This window comes from Sphaerodactylus townsendi, linkage group LG05 (genome assembly GCF_021028975.2).
Source record: "Sphaerodactylus townsendi isolate TG3544 linkage group LG05, MPM_Stown_v2.3, whole genome shotgun sequence".
NCBI classification, from domain to species: Eukaryota; Metazoa; Chordata; class Lepidosauria; order Squamata; family Sphaerodactylidae; genus Sphaerodactylus; species Sphaerodactylus townsendi.
Window position 1 is genome coordinate 62,361,558 of NC_059429.1, and position 22,512 is coordinate 62,384,069.

The 22,512-nt window shown below is 42.2% G+C and overlaps 1 protein-coding gene across 1 annotated transcript in view; it reads left to right on the plus strand.

Annotated features, from left to right (window-relative positions):
- The first annotated feature begins 407 nt into the window (after window positions 1-407).
- Window positions 408-22,512, plus strand: part of LG05H1orf87 (linkage group 05 C1orf87 homolog) — a 32,412-nt gene continuing 10,307 nt past the window's right edge. Inside the window, exons 1-8 of the mRNA XM_048495903.1 lie at window positions 408-528; window positions 1,343-1,481; window positions 4,133-4,352; window positions 6,076-6,201; window positions 8,650-8,913; window positions 11,244-11,353; window positions 13,849-13,987; window positions 15,060-15,157. Coding sequence (XP_048351860.1) covers window positions 1,375-1,481; window positions 4,133-4,352; window positions 6,076-6,201; window positions 8,650-8,913; window positions 11,244-11,353; window positions 13,849-13,987; window positions 15,060-15,157 — 1,064 coding nt within the window. The 5' untranslated portion in view covers window positions 408-528; window positions 1,343-1,374. The remainder of the gene's footprint in view (window positions 529-1,342; window positions 1,482-4,132; window positions 4,353-6,075; window positions 6,202-8,649; window positions 8,914-11,243; window positions 11,354-13,848; window positions 13,988-15,059; window positions 15,158-22,512) is intronic.

Below are 22,512 nucleotides of genomic sequence, written 5' to 3' on the forward strand. Positions count from 1 at the left end.
GGGCCACTGCGAGTAGCAGGGTGCTGGACTAGATGGACTCTGGTCTGATCCAGCTGGCTTGTTCTTATGTTCTTAATCACTTTTGTCATCTTCTTACAGAAATCCTGGGGTTTGTTTTTTTACTAGTTGACTTATTTGAACCGTTTCATTTTATTTATGTCTATTTGGATTAATTAAACTGTATAGATTCTGTTGCATGTTCTGAACATCGACAGTCCCATTGTCCTGTTGAAACATCTGAAGGTTGTCTCCACCTTGATGGACAACTCTGCATGATCTCTGAGTATCTGGAATTACATAAATGAGACAAACAGTATTCTTGCTAAAACATGCCTCCTGCTGGCTGTATTGACTGTGGAGTGACACACTCTGCCCAGCCTAGCAACACTACTGCGTCCGTAGTAACAGCAGATTTGTTATCCCAGTGGAGGATAAAAAGCTGTTCACTCACCCTGGTGTGGCTGCAGCTGCGGCTGGATACCTTCTGCCTTTAGAGAAAGGCAAGTCTGTACAGAGAACTCAATAGAGGTGGGTGCTCCCAGTCCTTTATAAGAATGTAGAAAATAATTGTTTGAAATTATATTTTTGCTGACTGTGATCTTAAGTAATGAAATACTACAAAAGGTTTAACAAGTTAATTTTCAGGCGGTTTAATGTAGGCATGTTCAGTAACTCAAAATGAAGTGCTAGTCTCACTGAATATACTGGAGAGGTACTTCAGCCAGCAGTGGTCCTTCACCAGCCTTGAGAACTACACACTTACCATCAGTTGTATGTTTTGATCGTTACACTGAGCACAAAGGTATATTTGGAGGGTTGTGTTTTTTTTTTTAAAAAAAAGCTTCAACATAGACTGACAGTTCTGGAGCTACTAACTTGATTCATCAGGAGTTTTTCAGCAGAGTCCCACAGGTTCATAGTTTGCCAGGAAATTCTCATTTGGGAATTTGTATTTATGACAGTTTCCCCATCAAAGGCCAAATTACTTGAAAACTGAACATTGTCAGACCAAGGACTATAGTACAGAGGCATTATATTTTCAACCTGTAAAAATATTTTTAAAATAACTTTATTGATTTATTTATTTTTATTTGGCTTTATATCCTGCCCTTGATGGAAAATTAGCGTGGAAAGTAAAGCCTGTAGTGCTTACACCTAAATAACAGGAATGGAGAATCTTTCAGCGCCCAGCAGCTGCTCGGAACTACAACTGTTTTAATTCAAATCTCTGCAAATGAATTCATTAATATCAGGCGAGGATGCAGAATCTGTGTTCTGTGTTTAAAGAGAGACAGAAATTCCTTTCTGGGAATCTCTAATGTTATGCCTTTTGAAATTACAGGAATGTGATATTGTGTAGAAAGGCTGTGGTCAATGGCTTCAATCAAAAACATCCCTTATGGATTCAATGGAAATTATGAGACTGTCATAAAAATCATTGGGAGCAAATATGTCAAATACCTGGTAGAAAAACCTGAGCAGTAAGTATGATTTATAGGAAAAATATATACACTTACTGTTAACGGGATGATGTCATTAATTTTAGAACTCACTGGAGAAGGCAGTTAAAATACAGTCTAAAACTAATCTTTATTTATTTGTTTAGTACATTTTTATGTTGCCTTCCCACCCAATCAGGGTTCAAAAGACAGAGAACAAACTTAAAAATAGTTAAAATCCAGTTAAAATATAAAATTCAATTAAAACATACAAAAAACAACACTGGAAAATGTGCCAATAACCATTGTTGGGGGTATGCCAGACAAAACAAAACAAAATTCATGTGCTGGTGAAAGACCCTCATAGAAAAAGACAGACAAATCTCCCTAGGGAGGGAGTTCCAAAGTTTTTGTGACACAATGGAGAAAGCTTTCTCTTGTCTTGCCTCAGTAAATTTAATGCATTTCATATTTAAAATTGTGATAAGGTAATTTTTTTAAATCTTGTCATCTTGTCAGTTTGGGTCCCTTTAAGATGTTGTTGTTTGTTGTTTGTTGTTCACAGCTGCCAGTTCTTTAGCTGGTTATTGGCCTTTATTACCATTTGAGGTCTAGGAAGTTGTAATGTATCGACGTAGTATTTGTGCGGATTCTAGTAGGGCTGCCTTCTGAATTTGACAGATGTTAATTTTGTCAATTCGAAGCTGTTTCAAGTGCTGCCCTAGTGTTTTCGGGATGGCACCCAGGGTGCCAATTACCACTGGGATGACCTCAGCTGGTTTGTATCATAGACACTGAAGCTCGATTTTCAAATTGTGGTATTTAGTGACCTTCCCATGCTCCTTTTCAGTGACCATGCTTTCACCGGGTACTGCTGTGTTGATGTTGGTCACTTTCTTGTCCTTGATCATGGCGATGTCTGGTGTATTACTATTATTATGGTAGATTTCACAGCTGCATTATTATTATTATTATTATTATTATCATCATCATCATCATCATCATCATCATCATCATCATCATCATCATCATCAACAACAACAACAACAACAACAACAACAACAACAACAACAACAAAAACCACCGGGGCTGGCTGGTCACAGATTGGGCTGCGTGCCTGAGCCAGCGGTGCGGCCTGCTGGGGTGGCCTTCCTGTGCTAGGGCAGGCCACACCACCGGCCCAGGCATGAAGGCTGGCTGCAGCCCTGCTGGGGTGCCCTGGCCTCCCAGCCACTCCTTAGCCCAGGAAGTGGGTCACTGCTTAGCCCCCCTATGGGGGGGCCACCCACCTGCCAATTGGGCCGCATGCCTCTGGGCCGCATGCCTTCAGGGGAGGCCTGCTTGCGTCCAGCTGCTGCAAGGCTCAGAAAGCCCCCTTGCTCCCCCTCCCCTGGAAGAGGGAAGGACAGGGCTTTAATTAATTAATGAATTAATTATATAATATTTTTAGACCGCCTTCCCCAGTAGGCTCAGAGCGGTGTACATCATAATTTAATATATAAAATAAAACATAAAACAGTAATTCAGTCTGTAATTTAAATTTTAGCACCTCAGAGCAGCCAGCCGCTTTGAGCAACCAGTTCGCCCAAACCAGTGCAAACCGGCTGAATTCCACCACTGGGTTTAGACTTTTTGACCTGAGAACTCTCCTTACAAAATAAAAATGTACTACTCTATGTGGTGTTTCCTTGTCTGTGTCTTCATTTTTACTTGCATTTCTCCCAGATGGGGACCCAAAGAGGCTCACATCATTCTTCTGTCCTTCATTTTATCCTCACAACTTTGTGACTTAGGCTGGGAATGTGCTGGTCACCCAAGATTACCTAGCAAGCCTCTGTGGCAGAGTGGAGCTTTGAACCTGTGTCTCCTAGATCCTAGTTTGCACTGTAACCACTATGTCACACTAGCCTCCTCCCTGAATATATCTGTGTGGCACTTAGCATGTATCACTTTAGGTACCAGGTGAAAACAATTCTTTTTGCCCAGACTTTTGGCTGATTTTTTCTGCACTTGATTCAACAAAATCTCTTTCTGTTATCATTCTTACAGCCCAATCTAGAGCCTTTGGCAGCCAGGGCCAGAGCAGGTGGGGCACCACCCTGCCAGAGGTGGTGCAGAGAGGCAAAATATAAAGCAAAGCCTCCCCACTGCCAAACGGGTATGCATTGGACACAATGGGCTTATGTTACCCATCAGCTCCACCCCTAACCATGCTTCCAGAATGTCCCCGCTACGCTGGCAGGACTGGCAGTGGGGCAGAGGCACTCACACAATATCAGGCCATCATGGGAGGCTATAGTTGCCATTTGCTGGCAGCTTTGCTTCTCTGCTGGGGTAATTGCCCTAGGGAAGGGATTTCCGCTAGTGTAGGGTCATGCTGTCTCCACAACTTCCTTCAGCCCAGCCCACCCCCGCTGTTAGTTTATTATTATCCAAAAATAGTGAGATTCATAAACTATGATTTCACTGAAGTAACTGCTTTAGCAAAATTAAATAGAATTATACCAAGAGTATTTTTGAGATTATTGTGTTTCCACATGACACATATAATTTCAACTGTCCTTTCATAATACTTCATTGATCTACTGCATTTCTTTCCGATTTGGAACTTCTAAGGACATATTGCTCTGTAATGTAAAAGGAAATGATAGGTCTATTGCCTAGGTATAAATAAGTGCACTTGTTTCTGACAGCAAAGCAAAAGATGGTGTGAAAGCTGAAACCAAATCCATGTTGAGAACATTATCCCCATGTCATACAAGAAAGAAACATGGAAACCCTTCAGATGTTAATAAGCCTCCTTGTCAACAAATCAATTATAAGCTAAATAATGAACAGGACAAAAGTGAAAAAGAAGGACTCAACAAGTCTCAACAAGCAAAGACAAACAATGACCAGTTTGTGGACATTGAAGTAAGTTACTTCTTTGGCTGAATTTTTAAATTCCACTTAAGACTTTTACTGGGGGACAATTAATTGAGCGCAAAATAAATGGAAACAGTTTTTTTCTTCTTTTTGTAAATAGCCTGGAATAAAAGAAAACCATAAGGTAGCAAAATCTGCAAATGGCAACAAGTTATTAGGAACAAGTTATTTAGGAATAAACTAACAGAAAATTCTTGATCCTTGATTTTCATACTTTTTCAGTTTCTGGGAAAAGATCCTGGAATTATTTAGGAATATGCAGGAGGTCATTTTTTTATCAACACAGAATATCTTTATTAAAGGGAAACAGAAAAAAGAACATGACCCTAACAGAGTCCTTCAAATCGGTATTACTAAAAGCTGGGCTGGAACTATTCCAGATTTTAAACTTTTATGCATGAAACAGACTGTTGATCATTACACTTCACACCATTTTTTTCAGTTAAAATGTATTGCTTACCTTATTTACCTGACAGGAAGACAACCCTAATGTACCACCTCCCAAAAAAGGTTGTACGCAAATGTGTTTTTTTTAATTACTGTACATGTAGTAGGGAGAAAATGTGTACTGGTTCTCTTCTCTTAAAATTTAGCTCATTACTTGGTTATATTAAACTCACCCTCCCATCATCTATCCATATATCATTAAGAAGCTGATTAATGCTTGGCATTAAGTTTCACTTTCAAGAATTTACTTGAATGCTCAGGAGCCTGAGCATTCCCTCACCTGAACTCTGCCAGCCCAGCATAGCATCCACAAGGACTCTGGAGGCCATCCTGGGATGCCAGAGTGGGGAACAGAGCCTGGGCAGATGAGTCTTCAACCTGAGGAGTCCCCCATCCTGATTCTGCTGCCCCAGCACAGCCTCCACAAGAAGTTGTACTGGGGTGGTCTGGAGGAGTTGGGGGGTGCCAAAGGGTGGGTGTGCAGGAGGAGGAGGCAGCAGGCAGTGCAATTCTTCCCTGCTTCCTACTCCTGGGGAGAGGGAGAGGGCAGGCAGCCAAATGTCACCCACAGGCGTGGTGACCTGCAGGAGTGGTGCCCAGAGCTCCCACCCCTCTGCCCCCCTCATGACACCCATACTTATATCCATACTTTAGGAGATCACAATGCTATTATAAAATGAGAAATTTAAATAAATAGTTGAAAAAATCAGCATCAAGATATGTATTTATAATGTACGTAACCCACTTCGACATACGTTCTTTGAACAGTATGTGTTTTGTTCCCATTTTTATCCTCATAATAATCCTGTGAGATAGATTAGTTGAGAGACAAAGAGGTAGGCTATTCGAAGTAATCTTCATGGCTCAGGAACAGTTTGAGGGTCTTGGTTCAAAAGTTTTCTTGGTTAAAACATGCCACCTGTTTCCTTATTTAAAAATGTAAGGCTGGATCTTACCAGCTTTTCCACTGGCAAAACAGGGAAGAGAGGGCCATCCTGTACCAAAAAAATGACCAGAGATATGGGAATGACATGATAAAAACTGACACAGGGTTGGCATTGTAGTGAGGAGAGAAACTGGATGAAGTCACACCTCTCCATCTTGCACCAGTGGAAATGCTGATAGGAACCAACTTATATTCTCCATTTGACACATTTTCTTTATGTTTAGTATTATTGAAACTTTTCAGTGTCAGTATTTATTTTAAAGTAGGGAAGTTTGTTTTTATTTTATCGCATTCCTTCTAATTGTGTTTATACCCAAGGGTCTAAACCTTCCAAATTCATATTGTGTCTCTGTTCCCTCTGGAGATAAGTCTTTGTCCTACATGCACACTCTTCAAAAGCCATCCATTGGAGCCCAGACTTTAAGGCAACATGGAAAAAAACAGGTAAGGTAATGGAATTATTAAAATCCATGCTTATTGTGATTTGCAAACTAAGTTGTTTGTGATCAATAGTTGTTGGTGTGGGTTTTTGTTTTCCAATTCTGAGATGTTTTATTTAAGGTTGCCAGCTCCAGGTGGAGCCTGGAAATCTCCTGAAATTGCAATTCCAGACTACAAAGATCAATTTTCCTGGAGAAAATGGCAACTTTAGAGCTTGAACTCAATGGCTTCACATCCTTGCTGAGCTCCCTTCCCTTTCCAAACCCCTTCCCCAAGTTTCATCTTCAGTTCTCTTGGGATTTCTCAGCTTGGAGATGACAATATTATTTATAAGACTGAACACAAATCCAGACTAATATCAAGTTCACAAAATGTTAAAGCTTTTGTTCCAAACAGATGTTTATGGAAAATTAACCTGTTGAAATAATCAAGACTTACATTCAAGCACATGTGAGTATGTTAATTACATTTGGGCATGTTCATTCATTTAAGGGGGACTTTTTACCCCTTCATCCACTTTAAGCTTCCTTTCATACAGTAGTGTCATTAGGTCATGACAGACTCTGGACTTATTGATCATAAAGCAGGTATTCTTCACATTGTATTGTATATACTTCATACATAGCTATAGCCTGCTGGGGAGACATCCACTCACCTCCACCCACCTCCATTAAGCCTGTGAGATATCCACCCCAACATCTAGTCTTGATGGCAGCACTGATTTTATGAAATCATGATAAGATTTTGTTAAAAAAACTTTTGAACCAGTTTGATTCAAGTTTCCACTAATGATTGCAAGTGTAGAAACAAGGGATGGCAGTTGATTAACCTACCAACTGCAATAAAACATGAGCTTTGCAGCTCAATTCAGATGTCCTGGGGGTGCTGTGGCGGCTGGCGACAGCATGGCAAAGGCAGTGCTGTGCCACCTCCAAAGGGGTTCTGAGCAGCACAGGCAGGAGGGAAATTCAAATTTATCTTTTGCCACCTGAAGAACCCCATTGGAGAAACAGACTTACGGCGCTGTTTTTGGTGGCATAGGTTTGCTGGTTACTCCAGGGTGTTTCCAGTGAAAAAGTCCAAAGGGAGCCAACTAATATCAGCTCCACCCATGCAAATGTCCCAAGCCATGCCTGTGTGCAGGAGGATGCTGACATAGCTCTGGGGGCTGGGTTCTCCTCTGGGCCTGGGGCTGCGGACCTCCGTTGCCCAGCTACCTCGCAGTTTGCTTTCCCCACTGGCATCAGTGCCACTTACACTGGGGGGGGGGCAAATGTGTTGAGGCAGCCCTGTGCCAGTTCCTAAAGTTGTTTGCCCCCCCCCTTCATATTGGGTTGCCCATATTTTTTCCTGATCAGAAAACTCTTGAGTCTTTGTGTACCTTGAAATGCTATTGTTCTGCCCAGTTTTATTATTTTCTTCATATGTTTTCCACAAAAAAGCAGTATATAAATATATTAATCATCACTTTTCCTTATGCATTTGAATAATAGAATCATAGAGTTGGAAGAGACCACAAGGGCCATCGTCCAACCTCCTGCAATGCAGGAACACACAATCAAAGCACTCTCGACATATGTTCATCCAGCCTCTGTTTAAAAATCTCCAAAGAAGGAGACTCCCTAACTCTCTGAGGTAGTGAATTCCACTGTCGAACAGCCCTGACTGTCAGGCAGTTCTTCCTAATGTTTAGGTGGAATCTCTTTTTCTTCACCTTGAATCCATATCCATTACTCCATGTCCTGGTCTCTGAGGCAGCAGAAAACAAGCTTGCTCCCTCTTCAACATGGCATCCCTTCAAATATTTAAACATAGCTATCATGTCCCCCTTAACCTTTGCTTCTCCAGACTAAACATCCCCAGCTCCCTATGCCTCTCTTCATAGGGCATCAACTCCAGACCTTTTACCATTTTTGTTGCCCTCTTCTGGACCCGTTCCAGCTTGTCAATATTCTTTTTGAATTGCAGAGCCCAGAACTGTACACAATATTCCATGTGAGGTCTAACCAATGCAGAATAGAGAGGTACAATTACATCCCTCGATCTTGACACTATACTCCTTGATACAGCCCAAAATCTTGATACAGCCCAAAATCACATTGGTTTTCTTGGCCGCTGCATCACACTGCTGATTCATGTTTAGTTTATGGTCTACTAAGACTCCCAGATCCCTTTCACATGTGGTGTTGTCAAGCCAGGTGTCACCCATCCTATATCTGTGCATTTCATTTTTTCTGCCTAAGTCTAGTGTCTTACATTTATCTCTGCTGAAATTCATTTTGTTTGTTTTGGCCCAGCTTTCTAATCTGTCCAGGTCATTTTGAATTCTGACTCTGTCCTCCGGGGTGTTAGCTATCCCTCCTAATTTGGTGTCATCTGCATATTTGATTAGCATGCCCTCTATTCCCTCATTGATAAATGCCCTCATTGATAAATAACTACTTCCCGTAGGACACCATGCAAAAGCCAACTGAGACATATGAAGACAATGATTCCCTTCTGACATTCCTTAAAAAGGAACTGGAGCCATATCCTTTGAGTCTGATTACACTGGAAAAACTTCAGGAAGCATGTAAGGTTTTGGATCCCAGAGTTTCAGGGCTTCTTCCTCAGACACAGCTGAGCCACCTTCTTCTAAAGCATGAAATTCCTCTGCAACTACCAACAGTCAAACTCCTGTTCAAGACCTTTTCCAAGGCAAATGACCGAGAACTGGTATGTTAAAATAATTCAAATTGGTGACAACAAATAATTTTGATCCAGCAGATAGAGAAAAGGCAGTCGCAAGGGAAATAGGCATTGTTTTGATTTGTCTTAGACTTGCTTACTAATACTGTGAGCCAATGAGAATGTTAACTTTCAAAATGAAGGTGGGCCTTTTTGTCCAAATCTTGAAACAAGATTTAATCAACTATACAAGCATAAATTTTGCTGTTTCGTTTTAATTTCCTAAAAGAAGCAGCATCACTGAAAAATCTGTCACAAATTCTCATGTGGAAGCAGACTCTGTGGCTTCAGAATACCTAGGGAGACTATATACGAATACATGCACACATACGTGCACATGCACATACACACACTACAGATTTGCATTGGTTTTTTCCAAGTTAACTGCCTAGCTTCACTTTTAGAAATGATGGACATAGTAACTTTAGGTTTCTACCCCACATTTTCCTGTTACCTGGGTTCAGAGCAGCTAACTATGACCATAATGCAAATAATTAATACATTAAGAGCAAACATTAAAACATATATGTGTATTGATCATATATATTCCTATAAAAACCTTAAAATTCTAATTTACTAAAAGGGTACCCTAACAACGATTCCCTCATTATGCTAGAATAAACTGAAGAACTATTCTTTAATAGGGTGAAATTGATCTAGAGCAGGGGTAGGGAACCTGCGGCTCTCCAGATGTTCAGGAACTACAATTCCCATCATCCCCTACCAGCATGGCCAATTGGCCATGCTGACAGAGGCTGATGGGAATTGTAGTTCCTGAACATCTGGAGAGCCGCAGGTTCCCTACCCCTGATCTAGAGGGTAATAGTGGAAGATCTATAAAAAGAAAAGGGAAGATTGACTGATTCATCTGATCCAGTAGAGTTCAGCAGGGAAAAGGAAAAAGAAAATATGAGAATGGAACAGATGGAAAGGAGAGGGAGTGGCAGAAGGGTTGCACTGGTGTCCATGCCATCACCACTGTGTAAAGTGTCACAAATGCCAGCACTATGGGACTTACCTAGGTGGCCGGCTGCCACAGCATCCACAGGAAGTTGGGCCCTGAGTGGACATTCTGCGGATATTCAGGGGCATTCAGGGAACCTCCACTCCCAGAAGCACAGACTTATGCATGCAAAAAGCATGGCATAAGTCATTCAGGAGAACTGGCTACCTGGGAAGAAGTCTGTGTTTTCCCACTCTCCATGCTGAGAGCCAGCATGGTGTAGTGGTAAAGAGCAAGTGGATTGTAATCTGGAGAACTGGGTTTGATTTCTCCACTCCTCCATATGAGCAGCAGAGTCTTATCTGGTGAACCAGATTTGTTTCCCCACTCCTACATTCCTGCTGGGTGACCTTGGTCTAGTCACAGTTCTTTGGAATTCTCTCAGCCCCACCTACCTCACAGGGTATCTGTTGTGGGGAGAGAAAGAGAAGGACCCTTGAGTTTCCTTACAAGAGAGAAAGGGAGGTATGAACCCAAAACTCTTCTTCTTTCTCTGGTGCCCATGCTGCCAATAGTCCTTTGGAGGTAGCACTGCGGCACTGTTCCCAACCACTACACTACTCCCCCCTCGCTTTGGATTGGGCTATAAAGGTCAATACCAAAACTGTGAACCTGATTCAGTACTCAATCCAGAGCCAGTGCAGCTGGCTGAGCACCAGTTGTACATGTGTTCTCTAAAGGGACCCACACCGCTGCATTCTGGACTAGTTGCAATTTCTAAAGCAACTTCAAAGACAGTCCTGCTTACAGAAGGTTACAGTAGTTTAATCTGAAGGTAACTGCTACACTGATAACTGTAGCTAGAAAGATTAGGGTGGAATAAGTAGGAGGGCAACTGGCAAACTTGGCAAAGTGGAAAAACACTGTCCTGGCAGTAGTGACTTTGGGTCTCCAAGGTGTGGGAAGCATCCAGGATCACTCCCAGACTCCTGGCAGAGGGAGCTGGTATGAGTTGAACCCCATCAAGAGTCAGCAGCTGGCTTCCCTGCCCTGGGCGATCCAGGACCTCTGTCTTTGATGAATTCCATTTCAGACAACTCTGCTTTAACAATTTCAACAGGCACAATTTAAATTTGTTGAGTAGATGTCTCCTTTATATACTGAGATAACACCAGATTCTTTGGCTTAAATCCTGCAAAAGAATTAATGAAGAATACTGTGTTTTTTTCTGCTTATTAACAAATTTCTTCAAAATAGTTTCAAGGAATTCAAGTAATAGCACAATTTACTTGGCGCTTAACAAATGGGTTTTTGAAGTAATAGAACCCTTTTTAAAATTATCTCTTGAATTTACACCTTTTTGCCTGTCTTTTAGGTAAATTATGAAAACCTGGTCCACTGCTTAACTCTAGTGGCAGCAAGTAAAATGCAGAATTCAGGAGTCTTTCCACAAAAGAGACAAAACACAAAAAATCACAGTGAAAGGTTCTATTTTAATTTTTAATATACATTTCATTATCAATAAATGAGTAATGTTGCTGGACAAAAATCTTTTCCCCTCAGCTAACCAGTTTCTGGTTAAATTCTAATAGATTCTGTTGTTACAAGCTGCATCGATGTGTTCCTAATGAAAAATTAGCTCATTTATGAAATTAGAAATCATTTGACATAGCACTCAGATTTTGCCCTGGGCTCCATTTTTCCTAGATACCCCTCGGGAGGGGGGGTGGCAAGCAGGAGCACTGGGAGGTAAAGGTGAGGGTGGCAAGCCGCGACACAAGGAGGGGAAGATGGGGGTGGCAGGGGCCATGGGATACCCTGAGATATAAAGAGCGACATCAAGGGTACCATGATGCTGAAAAGGTTGGGAACACCTGTATCAGAGCCTACAACTAATATTGAGGCTGGCTGTTAAGAAAGCAGAGGATTTGACTAAATGTTACACGGGAGATTCCTAATTAAATATTCTAGTGTATTTCTTAATGTTAAAAAGGAAACTACTGAATGCAGCTATTTAGATAAAAGCATTATTATGGAAGAAAAAGATGTTAGAGTTTTTCCTGGATCCTGCTTTCCCAACAAAGTCCTCCTTCCCCCAAAGCTTCTATTTATTCTGGTAGGGGTAGGGAGTGGGAAACAGGAACAGTTACTATTGCCCTGACCTGGATAGCTCAGACTAGCCTAATCTGATCTGGTTTTAGAATCTAAGCAGGATCAGGCATGTAATACTTGGATTGGAGACCTCCAAGAAATACGTGTGTCACTATGCAGGGGAAGGCAGAGCCTTCTGAATGCCTTTTGTCTTGAAAGCCCTACTGGGTTACCATTTGACTGTGACTTGACAGCATTTTAAACACACATATACCATTTCTATCAGGAAAAATAGTATACGGTGGAAAGGGCTGATCTTTCCTTCTGCCATGCACTATGGGCCCAACTCAAGTAGAGTTTCCCTGTAACTGCTTTTTAACATTAAAAATACATTGGGAGAGTCACTCAAAGATTTCCCATTGTAACATGTAATTCAGTCCATAGTGAGCCTTATAGGAATGCACCCCCCACGCATTAACAGCATGAACCACTAACTATACTTGAATCTATATTGGACCCCAACTTTTTGAACTTGCAGGCACCTTTGGAATTTTGCAGTGGGGAATTGAATTCTAAACTTATGCTTGGATCTTAATTCTCTTTTTTTTTCCCCAGAAAGGCAATAGGGAGACAATATTCAATTATTCCTCACTTTCACTTTAAAGTCCTCCCATTTCACTCCTCACAGTTTTGTCAGGGTCCATTAGCCTCACCACGGACATGATTTTCAAAGGCACAGCAGGCTGCAGAGGAAAGTGTGGGGTGGGGGCTAGCAATGCTCTACTTTTGCTAGATAGGATCAATCTCACAAAAATAAACACTGAAATCATTGGAATATTTTTTCTTTATTATTATTATTATTATTATTTATTTTTTAAACATTCCATGCATTTATACAGGTCAAAACAGCCTGGATCCCCCCTCACACACACACACACACACACACACAGAGGGAGAGAGGGAGGGAGAGGGAGAGAGGGAGAGAGAGAGAGAGAGAGCTTGTGTCTGTTCTGGAAGAAACCCCTTGCCACTCTGGGTGGCCAGCAGAAGACCTTCACCTCAGAAGCGCATCTAGGGAAAATGTAGCCCTATGCAAAATCTGAGTTTTCTGCCCCCCTCTCCATATGGGCAGCCCCCCTTCCCCACCATGTGCAAACAACTTGTTTTGCACCAGGTCTTGAAGTCAGTGTATGGACCCAGGGGAAAGGAGGAGGAGTGTGGGGGGAGATTTTCCACCCCCACATGACTAAATGGCCACAGCCCAGGGACATTTGACCTCATATGTTCCCCTGGGCGGTATGCCCCTGCTTCACCTTCCTTCCCTTCCTCCACTGAGTTGTGAGGGGGGGGCATCCCTCTTCCTCTTTCCCTCTGCCATGCATTACTGAGATTCATCATGGGAGGGTGGCAGTTCCTGCTATGCTACAAGGGCAAAGAGGGTGGATACCACTGTGCCCCACTACTGACTACCTCCCTCTTGCCAGGGTAAAAGCCAAGTGGGCAGCAGCTTCTCTCTACAGCCCAGTATGGAGTGGGAAGGAAGTTGGCATCTTCTCACCTCCCTGCAGCTCAGCAAAGGGGCTTTGCAAATGGGCACCATCCTCAAACTGCCATGTTATGGGGGTGAGGCTTGGCTAATGTAGACTAGGGGGCCCAAAATCCTTGGACTTTAACCTCACTTTAACCAACACTTTTATATTTTGCACCATCCAAAAAGGTGTAGTATTAGGCAACTTGGGATGTAGCAACAGAATATCAGCCAAAGTTGAGGCACCAGTGCTGGCAATAGCTATTATGCAATATTGTAGTGAATTAAATATATGGCTGTCACAATAATACAGTGAGAACTTTTCAATTGTGCCTTCATTGTATACATTATTGTCATTTAGTTTTTGGACTCCAGAATATGCATTCCTGGTCTTGAAGCAAATATTGAAGGAACAGAAGAAAGAACTAGACTTAGGAAAACTAAGTCTGAGTTTTCTGCAACAAGACAACAGTTGCTCAGGTCTTCTTTCATTGTCTGAGGTAAACAGACTCACAGCTCATTATAGCTGTTATTCAGAGGGCACTCTCTCTTACAAGATTGTAATGACTTTCTAGTCACAAAATTATTATTTCAGCACATTGTGGTGTGAAATTCCTTCTTGTCACTATATGTCATATTTCAAAGAAATAAATAAGGAGAGATATGAATTCTGGAGAACTAGGGATTCAGGGATATGAACATAGTCTTTGGGTGCATTTACTGATGCTGAATGTTAAAAATGCTGAAATGATAATGTGTCTCCAATAATTTTAATATGTTTTAAAAACTGAAATTGTGTGTCATGAAAAGATGGGTGGAGCCAGCAATTAACCTTAAAAGTTATATTTGGCTTAATCTCATTTGATACACATTTGATTTAATTCCACTTGATATACATTTGAAACAACAAAAAGCAGAGGGTTTGTTCGTTTTTAACAAGCATGGTGTCATACACATAAATGCCAGCTCATTTATTCTGATCATGTTGCTTTTTCATAGTTGTGACCCTCTTCTCCTATGTCAGGTAGGAACACTTGATCTGGCTATTACAGAGTCTGAAAATTTGCCATTACTCCAAGGAACAAGAGAAGAGGACCAATTTCCCTTCCCCTCCTCCTGCTTCATGGTTTTACTCTGCATCATATAGCTGTCATGGATAGGTTAGCACTCACTTGACTGATGTTGTCAACTGGAGTCTTTTTATTTTCTTCATGGATCACAAATGGAAGCCATTGACTTCCATTAAAAAATCCAAAATTATACATGTGACAGGCTACTTGCTCATCTAATACAAATGTGTCCAGCATGGTAACAAATCACAATTCACTGGAATGTGTCTCAATGGCCAGAGTTTGGGAATTCAGTGCTCAGCATTTCAGAAGCATAATTCCCACTGACAATAATACAGCAGATGAGCACTTCTCTGACTCATAATAAAACTTGCTTCCCGTGAATTGCTTTCCTTTCCTTTTACTTCTCAACTTCTTTTCCTTTTATATTGAATCTAAACAGTCATTATTTTAAGTCAAATTAATAAAAAACATCCAGCAATCAATTTTATTTTATTTGCAGACAGCGCTGATTTGCAAAAAGCATGAACTAACTCTTCCTCCTGGAATTCTGGAAGCTTTGGTTAGCACTTATGACATTGGTAGAAGGGGCAATATACGGTGAGTTTTAATGGATACAAAAAAGGTGGGCTAATTCCTCCCCTTATATTAGCAGCCTGTATAAGACTAGCTTCTACTGTAATACTCTAAGTAATGTCATGCTCCTGACTGAGTAATAGATTCTGCTCCCAAATCATACCTGCTTTTCTTTATTCTTTGATTGTCCAAAGGCCTAACTGCTATTGTGACTGGTTTCATGCTCTGAATATATTTAAAGAAATGCCTATTGTTTGTCTTTGATTATTTTAGCCCTTAGCCCCTTAAATTCTCTTTTTGCATGCCTAATTATTAACTTTTGCCAAAGCCGATGCACCACTCTGTTCACTTTATTGTGACGGACATTCTGCTTTTTAAAAATGAGCCTTGGGCCCTTTCCTCACAGGCCATAAACAGCGCCCTGGGGACGGCAAAAACGCCGTCCCCAGGGAGCTGTTTGCATGGGGGGGGCGCAGCTGCATCACAGCCGCGCCGCCCTCGTGCCTCCCCAGCGGCACAAAGCTGCTGTTTCCAACCTCACTTCCCCAGCGAGGTTTTTTGGAAACAGCGACTTGCAGCCGCTGCCGTTCACACGGCAGCGGCTGGAAGGCGCCATTCCCCCTCCTCTTTCCCAAATGCCTCACCGTGTCCTCCGGCGCGTCGCGCAGGCCAGGGGACACGCCCCCCTGCCCTGCAAATTCCGAGCTGTCGTGCAGGGCAGGGGGGGCATGTCCCCTGGCCTGTGCAACGCGCCGGAGGCCGGAGGACACGGTGAGGCGTTTGGGGGACGGCGCAGCCTGTGCGGATGCTGCACCGTCCTCCCCATCGCAACTGGGACCGTTCGTGCAAACATTCCCGGGGGGGGGGTTGGGTCAGCATTATGTATGCCGGCCCAACCCCCATCGTGGCCATGCAGAAACGGCCTTTTTGTCTTTTATGGCTTGCTTGAAGCAGTCTTTTAGACTTGGCAATACCTTTCCTAACCTGGAAAATACGCCCTATCTGGGGCTCTTTCTGCACAGGCCAATAAAAGCGGGGGGAAGGCGGGGTATATGAACTCACCTTCGCCACAGCCCCTTCGCACGGCTGACTGCCCCGTGGACAGCCAGCTCGTTGACCAGAGTGCGCCCCTTCACATGAAGGTAATTTTTTCCTCCCCTGCCTGCCTTCCCCCCCCAGAAGTGAATAGATCTGCTAATTGATTTAAAATAAAGCTTGTAGTGAGGAAAATAGACCAAGTAATTGTTCTGACTGGCTGTTGCTTTTGAGTGGCATCTGCAAGGTGTAAGCACCTGTGAGCTTGCTCGGTATTTCATGTTCTGATTGGCTGTTGTTTTTGAATGAATGTCAGGAGGGGAGATCGGCTGGCTAGGTGGGAAGAATAAACTGGTCCTGCTCCTGATTGGTATTTGCATGGCACAGGAACAGGCAGTGTCACACCGGAATTTTTAAAAAGAACCTCCAGACTGGTGATTTTTTAAAATCGCAGACTAAGGTAAATATTGTGGGGGGGGGGGGACTCCAGGGCAAACCCTGTGCAGCCGAGCTGAGCAGAATTCCCAGCTGCACAGGGATATTTTCTGTGCTCACCCCAGGATATTTTGACTGTGGAAAAACGGCTTTAGTCACCTCTCTTATTTCCTTCTTCATCTTGAGATCAGCCTCAAGGTTTTGATCAGGCAGGCAATAGTACACTCAGACTTTTAAGTAACCCTTCGGGCTCAGTATCTCCACCCATAATAATTTTGTTAGGTTGTTCATTCCCCTATATTTTCCAGCTTGACTCTATGCCCTCTTTGATATATAATGCAACATTCCCCCCTGCCCCCCTGCCTGTCTTATCTACAAAGCTTACACTCAGGGATGACCGTATCCCATCAATTTTCTTCATTCCTTCATGTTTCTGAGATATCCACTATATCTAAATGTCATTTGGCACCAAGCACTCCAGCTCCCCCATCTTGAGTCAGTCTTCTATAAACATCTACCACATGTCTCCCTCTCCAAAAAACCTCATCTCCCTGACCCTCTTTGTCTATACATGTAGCCCTCCTTTTCCATCCTATTCTGACTCCCACATTTTATTATGTTCCAACTAATATTACCCTGTGTATTTGCACTATCATCCCTTTGGGTTGACTTGTCCTCAACCAGAGAGTCCCCAGCTCCCCTCAGCTGTTACAATTAGCTTGTATGAGATGGGTCATTGCAAGCAGTTGTTGGAACAAAACAGAAGATACTTTCCCCCTACTGTTACCAAACCACTGCTCTGATGTTAGATCGGAAAAAAACACTGGCATAATTGGTCTGAAAGAAGCTATTTCTACAAGATGAATCAGATCATAGTTCAGGTATAAAGAGACAAGTGTGTTCCCACCCCAAAGGCCAGGACAATTACATTTACATTATTTACAGAGGCCCTTTCTGCACAGCAAATATATAACTAGTTGCAGTAGGGATAAAGTAACCCATTTTCCTTTTTTCGCGTTCATGTGCATCCGTGCAGGCAGCAATTGGAGCCCACAGAAACAATTTGCCACGTCTTCGCATGGAGACGCATCTCTTTTTTTATTTACTTCCCAACCATGCATAGCTACACAGGCATGCACAAATAAATCCCCACAGCCATGCTGATGTCTCATGATACAACCGTCTGCACCTGTGAAGCTATGCAGATATAAGCCACCAAAAAAAAATTACAAAAGGAAAACAGAGGTGAATAAAGTGACTCCTGCCCGGTTGTTCACTTGCAAGCAGCTGCAACCAGGGATTTTTTTAAAGACTCATGAATAGCTCAATTCTCAAAAAACCCAGTTTAGGGGAAATAACACTGTGGGGAGACTCATTCTAGGAGTGGGATCTGTGCGAAGTTCAAAACAAGTTTTTTACCATCCTACACCCCAAGTTTATGGGCCCGTGTGGAAGGGGCCAGAAAGCTACTGTAATAAGTTATGTTTTTATAGGTTAGCAATGCACTCACAAAGCACAAGGCAAAGCACCTCTTGTTCTGTTTGTAAAATTCTTCCAGCACTGGCTTCAGTTTCAGTGCTTCCTGGCAGCAAGTTTCCCATGTGGTACTGGCAACATAAAGCAAGAAATCATTTCATTCTGCTGCTTTGCCAGCCCAGTACTTTAAGGTCTGAGTCATACTTCTGACATTAATTTTTAAACTAATGCCCTTCGTTGCCCATTCAAAAGGCTTTCATTTTCCTGCTACTTAAGATGTTTAAGCTGAAATGTAAGAGCTTAGTCCTGTGAGATACCATGGTCTCCTGCCCTCTCCAATTCCTCAGGATCTTCCTGTCACTCTCTAGCAGCTTGCAGGTGTTAGGTCATAGACCTCTAGCATAATGTTGTAAACTACTATCTCTTGGCAGGACTATATACATCTGAGAAGTGGAATGACCTATATGATGAATTTTATGTTATCCCTGTGGTTTTCGCAAGTGCTTAGCCTGTATTTGAGATCTTTCCATGGAAGACTCTTTCAAATCCTATCACACTACGTAGATGTCAGATTAGCTCTGTCTTAAATATTACAAGGGGAATCTTCAAGGTATAATGTGGGGTATCTCATTTTATTCTCCCCCACTATTTCTTCTTTCCCTCTCCTGAAAACCCCATCAGTCCCTCCTTTTTCATGCTTCCTTCTTTTCATACAGTCCAAAAGCCAATCTATCTTTATCCCACCCTCATATTCCATTCCCCCAGCATCCTCTCCTGAGGAAAAAAATGTGACCTAAATGAAAGATGTCTGGGCTGAATTGCATGGTTTCAGTTGAGCTAGATGTAATTGCATGGTGGGGAACCTGCAAGGACTTTCAGGGGAACTTCTCACTGTTCCCTGCCCCCTCTTTCCCACACTAGTTCCTCTTTCCTCTTGGCACACCCCATATTTCTGTTTCCTTCTCTCCTTCCCACAAACCCACCAACCTGACATTTATCCACCCCAAATACTGGGAAGTTATGTAATGTTGCCAATGTGATGCCAACACAACACTCTAGGATTCAAACAAAAGTCTGAATCTTAGAGTGTTGCATTGAAGTCATGTTGGTGATGTGACATCACTTCTGGGAATTTGCCAGAAGTGACATTATGGCAACAATGTGTTGCCATTCTTCTGTCTTTTCCCCTTCCTTCACCTGCTTGTTGCCAGTGAATAGATGGTAACAGTACCCCAATTTTCTTTTGCTTACCGTATTTATTTAGAGTTCAGATTTCTCTGCAAACTTGAGGCTGTTCTCAGGTTTGGAGAAAGATCTGTGGCCACTATCTCTGGATTTAAGTAGCCACAGAATTAGATATATGGACCCTTATAAAGGGGCACTCATTTTCTTCTGCTGCAGTATTTTCTCTTTCCCTTCCATGAAATTCCCCATAACCTTTCCCCTTTCCTCATTCCTTCTGTTCTTCCCATCCACCAACCAAGCCTTTCCTCCTTCCATGCCCTGGCAGCTTTTCCTTGAGAAAACCATTTCCATGGTCCTGGCTGTGCCTGACCCAGTTGGGCAGGGATGAATCTGCTAGGATTTGGGGGAGGAATTTCAATTTCCCTTCCCACTATTTCCTCCTTCCTTGTTTCTGGTAGCCCCAAATCTTCACATTTCCTTGCTTTCTTTTCTCCTTCCCAGCCACTAACCAATCTACTTTTTATCAGTCACCCATCTTCAGCTACATTTATTATTTATTTACTTCATTCATACACTGTCTTCCTCCACAATGCGTTCCTGAAGCAGCTCATATTGTTGTGTTGTCCTCCATTGTATTCTCACAACTTTCCTGTGAGGTAGGTTAGTCTGAGAATTCATGGCTAGCTCAAGGTTACACAGTGAGTGCCATAGCAGAGTGGGGACTCAAATGTGTGTCTCCCAGATCCTAGTCTGAAACTCCAATCACTACATGTTGGCTTTAGTGAGGTGACTGTTAACTAGTAGCAAGCAGCTCGACATGGGTTAGATGCACAAGTTGCATGGTAGAGAGTCAATAACTTGATGAGTCCTCCTTCGAAGGTCAAAATAGCCCTGGAAAGGGCCCTTCCCCTGACTTTTACTAACAGAAACCAAGGCCTGAAAGTTTTTGCAGCTGCCTAGCAATGCTCACTTTAATGTTTTAAACCTACAGGCACTCCTATAATTTTGAAGGCTTTTAACTCCCCAATTTTTGAAAAAAATTTCAGGATTTTCTGCAATCTTGGTGCTTTTCTCTGGCTTGTATTAAGATCTGGCTTGTCGGCCCACATCTCCAATCCCTGGATTTAAGTATCCACAGATGAGGCCAAATTAAAAATTAGATGAATTGATTTGATATAATATGTTAAAGTTATGTAATTTAAATTTGTAAATTCACACGGAGTTTGCTGAAGCCATACAGACAACATCGTACTTGAAAGTGTGAAGATTTTTTAAAAAAAAAATCCAATTTAATGAGAATAAAATGGAAGGGTTGCTATGTGTGTGCTAGCATCATTAGATTAGTTAATCATCTGCACTCCCACTGTGAATTCCACTCTGCAGTAATTAGTGAAAAATTAGCCACTCTGTCACTTTGTGATTACATGTACTTAAGAACAATAAACGGTCATGAGTGATTGCAATCATGTGAGATTAATCCCGCTGAAGAATGCAATGCCCCCTCTTTCAGTTGTCAATGGAAGAAAGTAGGATACAAAAATAAGCTGAGGAACAATTGGAAAAGGGAGGCCACACATTTTGCTAATATCCTTTGATTTTCCATACATTAAAACAAGAGGCATCAGACTGTGTTTTTTAATCAAAGTGTTAATCTCTAAAATAGAATTGTGCCTTCCTTTGCTGTGCAATCTGCCCTTTACCCTGCACAGCTTCCTCAAGGAAGGTCTTACCTCATAAGTTTGCATTACTACAGAATAATGGGTTAAATCCAACCAGCTTTTCCACTGGTGGAAAAAGGAGAAGGTCTCTATTTGTATTTATTTTTTTGGAAAATGTAGTTCATTTTTTTGGAAAATATAGTTCATTTTTTGGAGAAAAAAATTATAATCAATTAAATAGGAAATGTTTTGTCTGTAAGTTTTTTCCCATGTCCAACTGAGATGAAAGTGGGTACTGCTCACTCATTGGATTAAGGTTCCATATTTTTAAAACAGACTTAGTAGAAGGAGACTATTTGGACACTAAGGAAAGCAGACAGCCTGGTGGAGTGGGCAAAATATATAAATAATAACGAATTCCCACTGAATACCCCATTTAGCAGGTATGTGAGATCTTTTCTTAATGTGAAAAATAGGGATTCAGTAAAGGCAGGGCACAGCTTGCAGGACTACCACCCTAGCCTCTCTTCCTGATGTGACAGTGCTAGGTAAGTTTACCTTCAAGGGCATTCTCATGTATTTATACAAATCTACTCAGCCTTTTGTACATAAAAAAGAATGCTCAGCTAAGGTGAACTGCATTGTTTAGCTCACTGCTCTCCATTGCTTCCCACAAGTTTCTTTCCTGCTCCAATACCAGAAGTAACCTGGACTATGAGAAAAATAATAAAATAAAATTAATGAGGTGAGGTAAGATGTGGACTTGGGAAGGATTTATTTCCTTTCAGCCATGACTTCCTATCCCTACTCCACTACCTCTTTTATTACACATTAGCAGGTGTGAGAGAATATTAGAAATGCTGAGAGCTCTCAGTCCCTTTCTGCACAGCAAATGTAAAGCGGGACAACTCCCCACTGCTTAAGTGCCGAACATGGATTATCCCGCTTGTAGCACGTGCTCCCCCCCCCCATCCTGCGTTTTTTCAGAACCTGCATTGAAGTGCACTTTTTTCCCCAATCACGCTCTGAAGCTGGATTGGTGGGGAGAAACAGGACAGATGCAGCTTATTCTTCCCACCCTTCAAACCTTCCAGCCAATCAGAGTGCAGTGGGTTGTGCGCAGAGCGTGTGCAGCCTTTTTTTTTGGTGCTGTGCTGGGCAAGGCTATGAAGGAACATAAATAGGAAGCTACGGTACAATGATTGTGATAAATTGTTTATGCATGTCTACATTCAAACATAAAAATGAGATGAAGAATAACATGCATTTTCAATCAGGGGCGGAGTAGTATAACCGCTCCAGCACAATAGCCAATCAGAAGGCGGGGAAATTCTGCCTACACATCTACGTAGCAACTGAGCTGCGCAAAAAAAGTTTTTTAAAAGTTCCTGCTCCAACACAACAGCCATTCAGGACAATTGCTTGAATCCGCAATAGACATCGAGGTCTTCACTAGACACATGCTCCAGTGGGGAGGGAGAAACCGCAATGAAAAGGTGCTGTTTCTTTTAAAACCTGGTTGTATCCAGCTTTAATTTCTCAGTGGGGAAATGGCCACAGCCTCAGGCCGTTTGCATGGCTGGGTATCCC